This window comes from Cryptomeria japonica, chromosome 5 (genome assembly GCF_030272615.1).
Source record: "Cryptomeria japonica chromosome 5, Sugi_1.0, whole genome shotgun sequence".
NCBI lineage: Eukaryota > Viridiplantae > Streptophyta > Pinopsida > Cupressales > Cupressaceae > Cryptomeria > Cryptomeria japonica.
The window spans coordinates 241,259,500-241,270,936 of NC_081409.1; the positions used below are offsets into that span (position 1 = coordinate 241,259,500).

Sequence of the window (11,437 nt, forward strand, 5' to 3'; positions counted from 1 at the left end):
AACAAAAGGCACAAAAGGCTTGTAAGCACAGACCAAAGTGGTCTAAGTCAATGCAAATACCTTGTCAAACATGTTCAAACACCCACATATGACATATTCCACCATTTGATCAAAAGGTCCTATTGGCAAGGGGCTTGGGGTTGTGAGGTGTCTTGGTTTAGGGGTTGAGTACATAGGAGTAGGAGTCTCCTTGTGAAACCAAGTTGTCCTGAGTGGATTGATCCTTGGGAAGGATCAAGGACAAGCTTAAGAACCTTTGGAAGGTTGGAGGTATTGGACCATTGGATGGTGCCAAGTGCTAACCCACAAAAGAAGCCAAGGAAATTGCTCATTAACACCAAACCCTCTGCATCAATCCTGAACCTAAGTAAAAGACATAAAATTTTAAAAGTAGAAATGCTTATGATTTCAACTTTTACAGTCCTGATTGTGGAGGTAAAACACTTATTAGAGAAAATATATAACAGTATTTCAATAAACCAGTTCTGTTATGTCGCAATTTTATGGCCTCATGATTGAAAAAGAATCCTGAAATATAATGGGAAAATCTGTGGACTGGACCTTAGCAGGAATCAAAATGGACTGCTCATGAGAAAACCTAGACATTTTTTACCGAACAGTTGATAGTATTTATCCACAAGGACCACTTGAGCATTCTACCAAAGTGTTTATTGATAAACCATAAAATACTTTTTTAACTGTCTTTTCAGAAAGAAACATACACCACAATGATTACGGTTACCATGCCTCTTCCCTTATTTTAAACTTTAAAGGCTATCAATGCCTTCTAACTTTGTGACTTGTACCCTTAGAGAACTTCATATTTGCTCAAAGTAATTCAACTCTTATTAGACTAATAAATATCTTTATTGACCTAATTGATGTTTACTGCCTAATTCAATATGCATTTAATCTAATCAAGTAAACTAAAAAGGTGAAAACCAATTACTTTAAGAAATTCATAGTAGTAATTGCAGAAAGATATCATAATGTATTTCATTCATATTTACTTGTACAATCCAGTGAATGGTGGCAGGGATTTACTGGGTGGTGGGTGGGATAAGCCCAAAGGATAGGACCCCCCTTTTAATATTGGTGTTGCTCTTAAAGCTGCCTTGCATGCTTTTTTGTTTTTCCCTTTCCAGGGACATGTATTTACTTTTGATCCCTGTTCAGCTGGTTTGACTTTGGGGTGTGATCCCATGCCGCCTGTTTTTTTGAGGATTTGACCGTATGCTTTAACACATTTCTTTAAATATATGGTCTTAAAAAAAGGGAAATTAATTAAACTGCTCACAATTACCATGCAGCTGAAGTTGTTCCCTTAAATGGGACTAAATGAGACTTTTCCTTATGAGCTCAATGATAGGGGTCTCATCCACAATACTCTCTTAAAACAAATAAAATAAAAGGGACATTGCTAGCATAGTACTAACCACTACCCTTGAGCTGTGGCAAAGGGCTTCAGAATGATAGTCTCTTATTCAGATAAATCATTACTGACGTATGACATCACTTGAAATTTATTCAAAAAAAAAATTCAATAATGTGACCTAAGTTGTGAAATACTGCATGCAATTTGATTGAATTTCCTGGTTTTCCTTATTGTGTGAACTGTGAAGGTTGCTATAAGCTTTAATAATTGTATGCTTTATCTGCTAGTTTTAAATTTTAAGTTTGTTGGACCATTACAAACTTTTCCATCTAGTTTGAAAATACAAAAACATCACTAGCATATTGAATAGGATCTTAGACTCTTTCATTACATTTATTTTACTGTGGAGTGGAAAATTATATTGGTATAACTTAGCAACAGAGTACATTTGTCAGCAAATATTGTGGTATCTAATATGGGTTTTTGTTTTATGATCAGGCAACTCTAAGGTGCAATCTTCCATTCTGCATGGTCCCATTTAAGATTAGTGATTTGCTATTTAAGAAACCAGAGGTATATTCTCTTTACTACAAAGTTATCTTTGGAAAAATGCTCGTATATCTTTCTTATCATTACATGCAATGACTTATCTCACCTTTTGATTTTAGCACAATTTACTAGCTGAGAGAAGCCATCTGTCTTCCCAAGACAGTATCTATGGCTCTACACTGTAATTTCACATTCTGGTTAGTAGAGTAATAGTTTAGATAGGGTTAATCTAGTAGGCGACCATGCAGGCAGGGCCCAGTTAAGACAATATGCATCATGCAAATTTTGTTATAAGGAATTCTAATATGATTTTAATAGCTGTTCACAAGGGGCGCATAATAAAAATCTCGTGATTTATCTTTGTTGGTGAGACATACAGTGATAATTATCATGTTCATAAAATTATAATTTATTCATTTTTCCAAATGTGTCCTACACTGAAACATGCTTTTTGAAAGTATATATGAAACTAAATAAGCAAGCAGATGAAGCTTAAACTTGTTCCTAATGGCTTTTTTTTTTCTCCTTGCTCAGGACCAAGGAGAGAAGTTTATAAATCTCCTGAGAGCAATGAGTGCATTTGCTGAAGGTTCTTCTTCTGCTTTAATTGAAAACCGGGTTTTGTCTCTTTGGGCGAAGTATTCTTTGGCATAATTTAAATCATTTTATTCATTTGGCCTAATTCTTCACATTTTTTCCATAAATATAGCTGTAGCCAAGATCATTTGTAATAGAGACAAAGATACTCTCATTCATTTGTAAAGGCATATCCACCAAAAATGGGTCTTTAGTGAAGCCACTTTTAACAAAAACTTCAATTTACTGTAATAACCCCAAGAGGATTTCAGCTTACTTGTTTAGAACAGTGTAATATAGAAATAAATAGCTTTATTTTATTGCCTTTCTTTAATAAATTTTACAGTTAACATTGTTCATCCGTGCATAAGTTTGTGATCTTAAAGGAGAGATGCAAGGGAAGATATTGTACATGAGTCGCATTGTGTAATTTTTTTTTTACTAGAGAGGTTTTTCTCCAAAAAAGACCATTCTTATTGTTAAAATTGCATCTCTAAACTGATGATGAAAAAGCTGAACTTGTTTGCCCTCTTTGAAGATTATTTTTTCAGGGTCGATGTCTTCTAGTTTATGGGTTTGTCTTATTTGAATGCCACCTTTAGCTGTATCACAATGAATTTCCCATCTTCATAGGGGCTTTCCAAATCAGTAGCTTAGTAGCCACATCAGCTGCAGTTGGGATGATTATAGGTGCAGCATATTCCCTTTGGCTATATAATTGTGCAGTTCATGGAAACATAAAACCTTATTTTCTCCATAAATTCTTTGATTCAAATGGAAGAGAAGTTAAGATTGTTCTATGTCTTACTGTTGGAGGGGCAGCCGATGAACAACTAAAATAAATTAAAATGGCTGAAGAAAAAAAAAAGATTGAAATGTGACCATGACATTTGTGGTTGCAGATGCATGTGAATAATGAAAGTTCTTAAAAAGGCATGGGTAATTTCGAGTTCAATGATGACTAATGCCTCCAAAAGCCTGAAATGGCAAAAAACAATGGCATCTAGTGTTTATCTCCAAGATGAATGTCATGAGTCAAATCTCTTACACCTCTCCTGACATGCCTCAGCTCCTTTTAGCCTTTTAATGCCTTTCCTTTCTTTTTGGGTCTTTATCACATGCACTTCCTATGATTTGGGTGAGCCATCAGTTCTTTGCAGGCAGCAATTATGTGATTGTTGCAGCAATCATGTAACTATGGCTATCTCACATCAGCAGTGGATGATTTTGTAACCACTATAGCCCTTTTGAAACCACCACAATAGTTTCATGAGCATCACAATAGTCTCATAAATTCCGTGACAATTATGAAATCGTCTTCTGTTGTAAACTGCCAATTTCATAAAAAAAAATTCTATATGGTCTGCCAAGTGCCAAATGACTCGGTCCTTGCATTTTCTTTTCCCTCAATCATTTCTTTTTCTTCCAATGTTGGCTTAACCCTTAAGTGGCCCATTTATCAACCTAAAAACACACCCCATTTCAATAGAAAACGAGGAGAATAAAGGCCATAAAACTTGAGGAAACACAGTTCAGTCACAGTCAGCCCTCTTGCAACCAGTCAGGTGCCTTTTCCACAATTTTTATCCATTTTTCAGTCATTTCCAGTCATATCCTAATCGGTTTTCAATCTCAAAGGCATTTCTAGCTGATTTGCACACACAAAATCATGAGAATTGGTGTTCAAATTTAAGGACAACATTTGAATCTCCGCTCTAGGCTTGTTACATTTTTTTCAAGTCTGGATTTGTTTTCTTTTTGTGTTTTAGGTTTAATTTCAGTTTTGATTGGACTAGACTAGTTTACATTAGTTAAGACTTAAGAGCAATCGGCATTGAAATTTATTTAACTCTGATCTTTTCAGTAGCATAGGTATTTTATTGCAACTTTTCTTGTTCCTTGTTGAACCACACTTCAGTTTTTATCATCAAAATGACTTAGTAGCATTTCTTACAAAACATCATCACAGAAAAACAATTTCTTATCCATTACAAATATTATAGCTTTTCAGCTTTTAGTGCAGCTTTTCAATTTGCTTGTCTTCACAACATTTCAGTTTTTGCAGCTCCTCAATTAAACAAACAACTTGTTGGCATTGTATTGTCATTGATGTCAACCGGTAAGTATGTCAATCGGTATGCAAGATGTTGTTACCGGCATTGGAGATTGTTGGCATGTTGATGTCAACCGGTAAGTATGTGAACCGGTAAGCAAGCAAACCCAGTAAGTGCAGTCCGATATAACATGACCTAACCGGCAAAATAGTGAAGTGCACGATATGAAGGTTAACCGGTTAGTGTATACCGGTAGCATGTTTGGTCGGTGACTAAGTTTGAACCGACACAATCAAGTGAGTTGGATGCTGACAGAGATGTCACGTGGACTCTAGGTGGCGAACATGCAGTGGTAGGTAAATGGTGCGTCGACGAGATAGTTGCCAACTAAGTCTGTATTAAATGTCTACTGCGGAAATCACAGATCAATTGCAGAGGATTGCGGCTCAAAGCAAATCGAAGGGCAAAGATTTTATTCTTTGACATCATGATCGAAGCAGGATATTTGATCGTCTTGTTGATCTAGAGAAAGAAACTGCTAGATCATTAATTGTGATCGACAAAATCAAGACTGATGAACAGAGTCCAGTTTGCTAAATATAGTAAACGATCATTGGAAGAATAAAATAGGACAAACCTTTTTGTTGAACTGTTGCAAGTTGTCGATTCAAGAAGATGAGATCCGATTTGATACGGATCGATGTCGATGAAGAAAATCCTAAGCGCATGAAGTTTGAGTTTTTGTTTTGGTGGGAAAGCATGTATATAAATATGCAGATCAAAAACTTAAGGATGTTGATAATGCAATGTTTGATGAGAGATTTATGATAAAGTAAATCTCTGCGAGGTGAGAGTTGATCAGTCTGAGTGTGATAGAAGAATATTGAAATGATTTGAGTGTTGGAGAAGAACCGGTAAGATAGGTGTTACTGGCAAAGGTTAAGGTAACCGGTAAACTGTTACAGAGTATAACAGTCTATTAAACCGGCAGTGTCTGAACCAGTAAGATAGCTGCAGAAAGTGAAGAAGAGTAGACAGAGTGTGAGAGGAGATTCAGTAAGGCAGGAACAGAGTTGCAAAGGATTCAGAGGACCGATAGAGAAAAGAAGCAGTGTGACAAATAAGAGTTTAACCGGCAGAGAGAATTGTGTCCATGTGTTACAAAACTCATTTGTAACCAAGTGTGTATCATTGTATTGATTTTATATCTCATTGTATTTCACTGAGTTGGTGCTCCTTGAGTTGGTGCTCAAAATAGAATAGGGGTAGGTGCCCATAAATTGCTAGGGGTTGGTGCCCTATACATTGTAAAATTGTTATTTTATTGTGAGGTTGGATTGGAGCAGTAGACCTCCAACAACATTTCTCACCGAGGTTTTTCCTCGTATATCCGATGTTATGTGATGTGCTCTTGTGTGTGGTTGCTTGTTAGTGCTTTCATTATCCTACCGGTTGCACAGATTGTTTGAAATTGTTTATATTCATTGATTCACCCCCCACCCCCTCTCAATGATATCTCGTGTTCTACAATTAGTATCAAAGGAATAGGTTCCCTGTTTGTCAAAGCTTTCTCTAGCTTGGGTAGATTCTGGTTTAAGAACACAATGGCAAGGAATGAATCCTCCTCCAAAGCTCCCATGTTTGATGGTACCAACTATGCCTTCTGGAGAAGAAGAATGGAAACCTATCTGTCCTCCCTAGGTTTTGATGTTTGGATGTCTATGAACAATGGGTATACTATCCCTAATAATCCTCCTACAAATCCAACTAAGGAGTATGAAAACAATGCCAAGGCCAAGCATGCTATTTTTCAGTGGAGTGCCTAATAATGAGTTTGTTAAGGCTATGCATTGCTCATCCGCCAAGGAAAATTGGGATAAGTTGAAGAGATTGTTTGAAGGAATGTTTTGAGTCCCAATGCATGATGGGACAAGTAGATGAGAGTTGGTTGTGGCACAAAAGATTGGGCCATATAAATTTTGATAATTTGGTCAAAGTAAGCAAGAAAGGATATGTGAGGCATGTACCACCAATTATCAAATCGGCAAGTACTTTTTGTGATGAATGTCTAAGAGGCAAGCAGACTAAGGTAACCTTCAAGATCAAAGAACATAATACCTCAAGGCCCTTAGAACTTGTACATACAGATCTGTGTGGTCCAACCAGAACAAGAGCTTTAGCTGATGAGAGATATTTCATGTTGTTCATTGATGATTTCTCAAGAATGACATGGGTCACTTTTCTACATGAAAAATCACAAGCTTATGAGAGGTTCAAAATCTTTCGAAAGATGGTTGAGAGGGAAAGTGGATGCAAGTTGAAGTGTCTGAGATCAGACCGGGGTGGTGAGGTCACATCAAATGAGTTTGTAGACTATTGTGAGGCATGGAATTAGAAGACAGTATTCAGCCCCAAGAACACCATAACAAAATGGTGTTGTAGAAAGGAAAAACTGGACTATCAAGGAGATGGCAAGAACTATGTTGAGTGAGTCAAACATACCGGATATGTATTGGAAGGAAGCAGTACATACTGTTGTATATACATTGAACCGGGTTCAGTTGAGAACAAATAGCAGAATGATACCTTATGAATTGTGGTATGACCGGAAGCCATTAGTTAAATATTTCAAAGTGTTTGGAAGTAAATGCTCCATCAAGAGAGATGAAGATAGTTTAGGTGGTTTTGATTCTAGGAGTGATGAAGCCATCTTCTTGGGTTACTCTACTCACAACAAAGCCTACAAATGCTACAATAAAAGACTGAGAAGAGTCATTGAAAGTGTGCATGTAAGAGTTGATGAAGATTTGCATAAAGGCAAACAAGTACATGTAAACTGGTATGATGATTCATGTGATGAAGATGAAATTCAGACAGAAAATGAACCGAGAGAAGCACCCAACAAGACCCCTAACAGATATGTGCAGAAAAAGCACTCAGAAGAGCAGATTATAGGAAATAAAAGTGATGGTGTACAGACAAGAAGAAGACTTGCCCAAAACAATTAACAAGTGAATTTTTGCCTCATGACTGAAATGGAACCCAAGACATTCAATGAGGCTAGCAAAAGTGACAAATGGATAGATGTTATGGAAGAAGAGCTGCAACAGATTGAAAAGAACAAGACTTGGGAATTAGTTCCTAGACCAGCAGTTAAGAATGTCATAGGTACTAAATGGGTCTATCGGAACAAGATGAATGAAGAAGGTAAGATTGTCAAGCATAAAGCAAGATTAGTGTGTAAAGGTATTCTTAAGTAGGATGTATAGAATTTGAAGAAGGACAGAGACACAATTTACTTCTTCAAGTGAAAGTAAAGAAAAACAGACTTTTACTGTTAGCAAAGCTACTGAGAAGAAGACCTATGTTGAAGATGCTAGAAATTAGCTTGTGAACCAAAATGCTCAAACCTTAAACCGAAAGGCTCACTGTACCAGAATGCAAATCCTAAAGGCATGTCCCAGGTTGATAAAGAAGGGTTCACTAGAGTCACTAATGTGAGTAGAAGACACCCGGTGAGACAAAGGTTTGCCGGTCCAAAGAGACAAGAATGGTATGTACCCAAATTCCATGGTTACTGTTGCCGGTGTAATAAGTTTGGACATAGAATTGTTGAATGTAGTTTGATGTGTAAGCCCCCTCATAGTTTTGAAAGTAGAAACCCGTTTGCTACACCCCGAGAGATGAATGTTATCTGTTATCAATGTAATGGGTTTAGTCACAGGAGTTATTATTGTAGGAGAAGTCAACTGATATCCTACAATAGTTTTTCAAGTTCATTTTTTCAATGTCAATGTGAAGTGCTATCATTGTCAAAATGTTGGCCACATTGCAAAGCATTGCAAACTTAGGACATCTAAGCAAAAGAAGTCAATACCGGATTAGAGACCGGAAGCAAAACCGGAGCAGAAAAGTGCAACTGACAAGAAGGAAGCCAACCCGGTTTGGGTTGAAAAGGATAAGAATAAGGCTGAATCAAGTCTGAATGTCCAAACCGCCCTGCATGCAGAAAGAAGAAATTTATGGGTAGATGACAATGGTTGTTTCAATCACATGACCAAAGACAAAAACAAGCTCATCAAGTTTGATGATTGGAATGGAGGTTCAGTGAGATTTGGAGACAACTCTTCCATCAAGATAAAAGGAAAAGGTACTTTGAACATAAATGGTAAATTAAAAGCACATAATGTTTACTATGTGGAAGGCAAAAAACATAATTTGTTGAGTTTGAGTCAGGTGTGTGACAAAGGATATAACTTCACTTTTGACTCTACCGGTTATCAAATAAGAAAGCAGAGTACCAGACAGATTGTTGTAGAAGGAAAAGGTCAGATGGAAATGTGTACAATCTAAAGGAATATTTATCTGTCAAACCAAGTATGCCAGAGATATGTTGAAGAAGTTTCAAATGGAGGATAACAAACCGGCAAGTACCCCCATGGTGATCGAATGCAAGTTGAGCAAGGTTGATGAGTCACTAGAAGTGGATCAGACCTTGTATAGATCCATGATTGGTAGTTTGTTATACCTTACTGCCTCAAGACCAGATATAGTGCAGGTAGTATGTATGGTGGCAAGATTTCAAGTTGCACCTAAACAGTTACATGAGAATGCAGTTAGAAGAATCTTCAGGTACCTACAAGGAACACTTAATTATGGCTTATGGTATCCAAAGCAAGGAGATTTCACTTTGCAGGCCTACACTGATGCTGATTGGGCAAGCTGTATTGATGACCGGAAAAGCACAAGCGGTGGTGCATTCTTTTTAGGTGACCGGTTATATTCATGGCACAACAAGAAGCAGTATTCAGTCTCCTTATCTATTGCCGAGGCAAAATATATTGATGTTGCTACATGTTGTTCTCAGGTGTTATGGATGAAGGAGACCCTCAAGGACATTAAAATAGAAATATTTGACCCTATTTCAATCTGGTGTGATAACTCAAGTGCAATCAACATTTCAAAGAATCCGGTTATGCACTCAAGGACAAAGTGCATTGCTATCAAACACCACTTTCTCAAAGAGAAGGTTGTAGAGCAAGAAGTGAAGGTAGAATATGTTCCTACAAGTGAACAAGTTGTTGATATCTTCACAAAACCTTTACCGGTAAACACATTTGAATATCGAAGACACAAGTTAGGAGTTGTCTCACCAACTTCATGCACTTAAATGTGTATGGAGATCTGTGGTTCAGGGGGAGCTCACAGACATACATTTTATCTCTTGGACCATAAGTTGTACTTAGGGGGAGAGTACGCATCCCCAGCTTGTTTGTGATTTTCATAGTTATGTCAGTTGTCTCTTCAATTCACAGGACTGGCAGAATTTTTAGTATAAAAAAGGAAATCAGGTTTTTATGCTGCAATACCGACAGGTTTGGGACTTTGGAAAGTTGTCTAGTCAATTTGTTTATCTACCAAAGTCACAATCAGCTTGACCAGGAGAGTAACTTCACCAGGGAAGAATGTGCTCATCAGTCCGTGTTTGTGGTTGTTTTCAGTGTCTATTCAATTTGTACTTAATAAAAATCACAAATTGAAGCGCAGGGTGAAAGGGAAAAGTAGTATGGCCTACCGGGAGAGTTCATGAATTACTTGCAAAGGGTGAGAATTCAGAAAATTGTCTTGACCCTTTGTCATTGTTGTCAAAGGGGGAGAAAAAGCCCAAATTTATGAGCCACATTGGGGGAGAAATGAACTGGTTGAGAAAATGCAGTGTGTTGACATCAATGCCAAAGGGAGAGATTGTTGGCATTGTATTGTCATTGATGTCAACCGGTATGCAAGATGTTGTTATCGGCATTGGAGATTGTTGGCATGTTGATGTCAACCGATATGGGATGTCAACCGGTAAGTGCAGTTCGATATAACATGACCTAATCGATAGAATAGTGAAGTGCACTATATGAAGGTTAACCGGTTAGTGTATACCGATAGCATGTTCTGTCGGTGACTGAGTTTGAACCGACACAATCAAGTGAGCTGGATGTTGACAAAGATGTCACATGGACTCCAGGTGGCGAACATGCAGTGGTAGGTGAATGGTGCGTCGACGAGGTAGTTGCCGACTAAGTCCGTATTAAATGTTGATTGCGAAAATCACGAATCAGTTGTAGAGGATTGCAGCGCAAGGTAGATCGAAGGGCGGAGATTTTATTCTTTGAAATCATGATCGAAGCAGGATATTTGATCGTCTTGTTGATCTAGAGAAAGAAACTGCTAGATCATTTATTGTGATTGACAAAATCAAGACTAATAAACAGAGTCCAGTTTGCTAAATATAGTAAACGTTCATAGGAAGAATAAAATAGGACAAAGCTTTTTGTTGAACTGTTGCAGGTTGTTGATTCAAGAAGATGAGATCTGATTTGATACAGGTCGATGTCGGTGAAGAAAACCTTAAGCTCGTGAAGTTTGAGTTTTTGTTTTGGCGGGGAAGCATGTATATAAATATGCAAATCAAAAACTTAAGAATGTTGATAATGCGATGTTTGATGAGGGATTTATGATAAAGTTAATCTTTGCAAGGCGAGAGTTGATCAGTCTGAGTGTGATAGAAGAATATTGAAACGACTGAGTGTTGGAGAAGAACCAGTAAGATAGGTGTTACCGACAAGGGTTAAGATAATCGATAAACTGTTACAGAGTATAACAGTCTATTAAACCGACAATGTCTGAATCGGTAAGATAGCTGCAGAAAGTGAAGAAGAGCAGACAAAGTGTGAGAGGAGATTCAGTAAGGCAGAAACAAAGTTGCAAAGGATTCAGAGGACCAATAGAGAAAAGAAGCAGTGTGATAGATAAGAGTTTAACCGGTACAGAGAATTGTTTCCAAGTGTTACAAAACTCATTTGTAACCAAGTGTGCATCATTGTATTGATTT

At 37.4% G+C, this 11,437-nt stretch overlaps 1 protein-coding gene across 7 annotated transcripts in view; it reads left to right on the top strand.

The window, feature by feature from the left end:
• The window catches only part of LOC131028836 (uncharacterized), a 233,591-nt gene extending 230,771 nt beyond the window's left edge, over positions 1-2,820 (top strand). For all 7 annotated transcript variants that reach the window (XM_057959191.2, XM_057959196.2, XM_057959195.2 and 4 more), the window contains 2 exons: positions 1,874-1,948; positions 2,459-2,820. In XM_057959191.2, coding sequence (XP_057815174.2) covers positions 1,874-1,948; positions 2,459-2,578 — 195 coding nt within the window. In that variant the 3' untranslated portion in view covers positions 2,579-2,820. The remainder of the gene's footprint in view (positions 1-1,873; positions 1,949-2,458) is intronic.
• Positions 2,821-11,437: the final 8,617 nt, after the last annotated feature.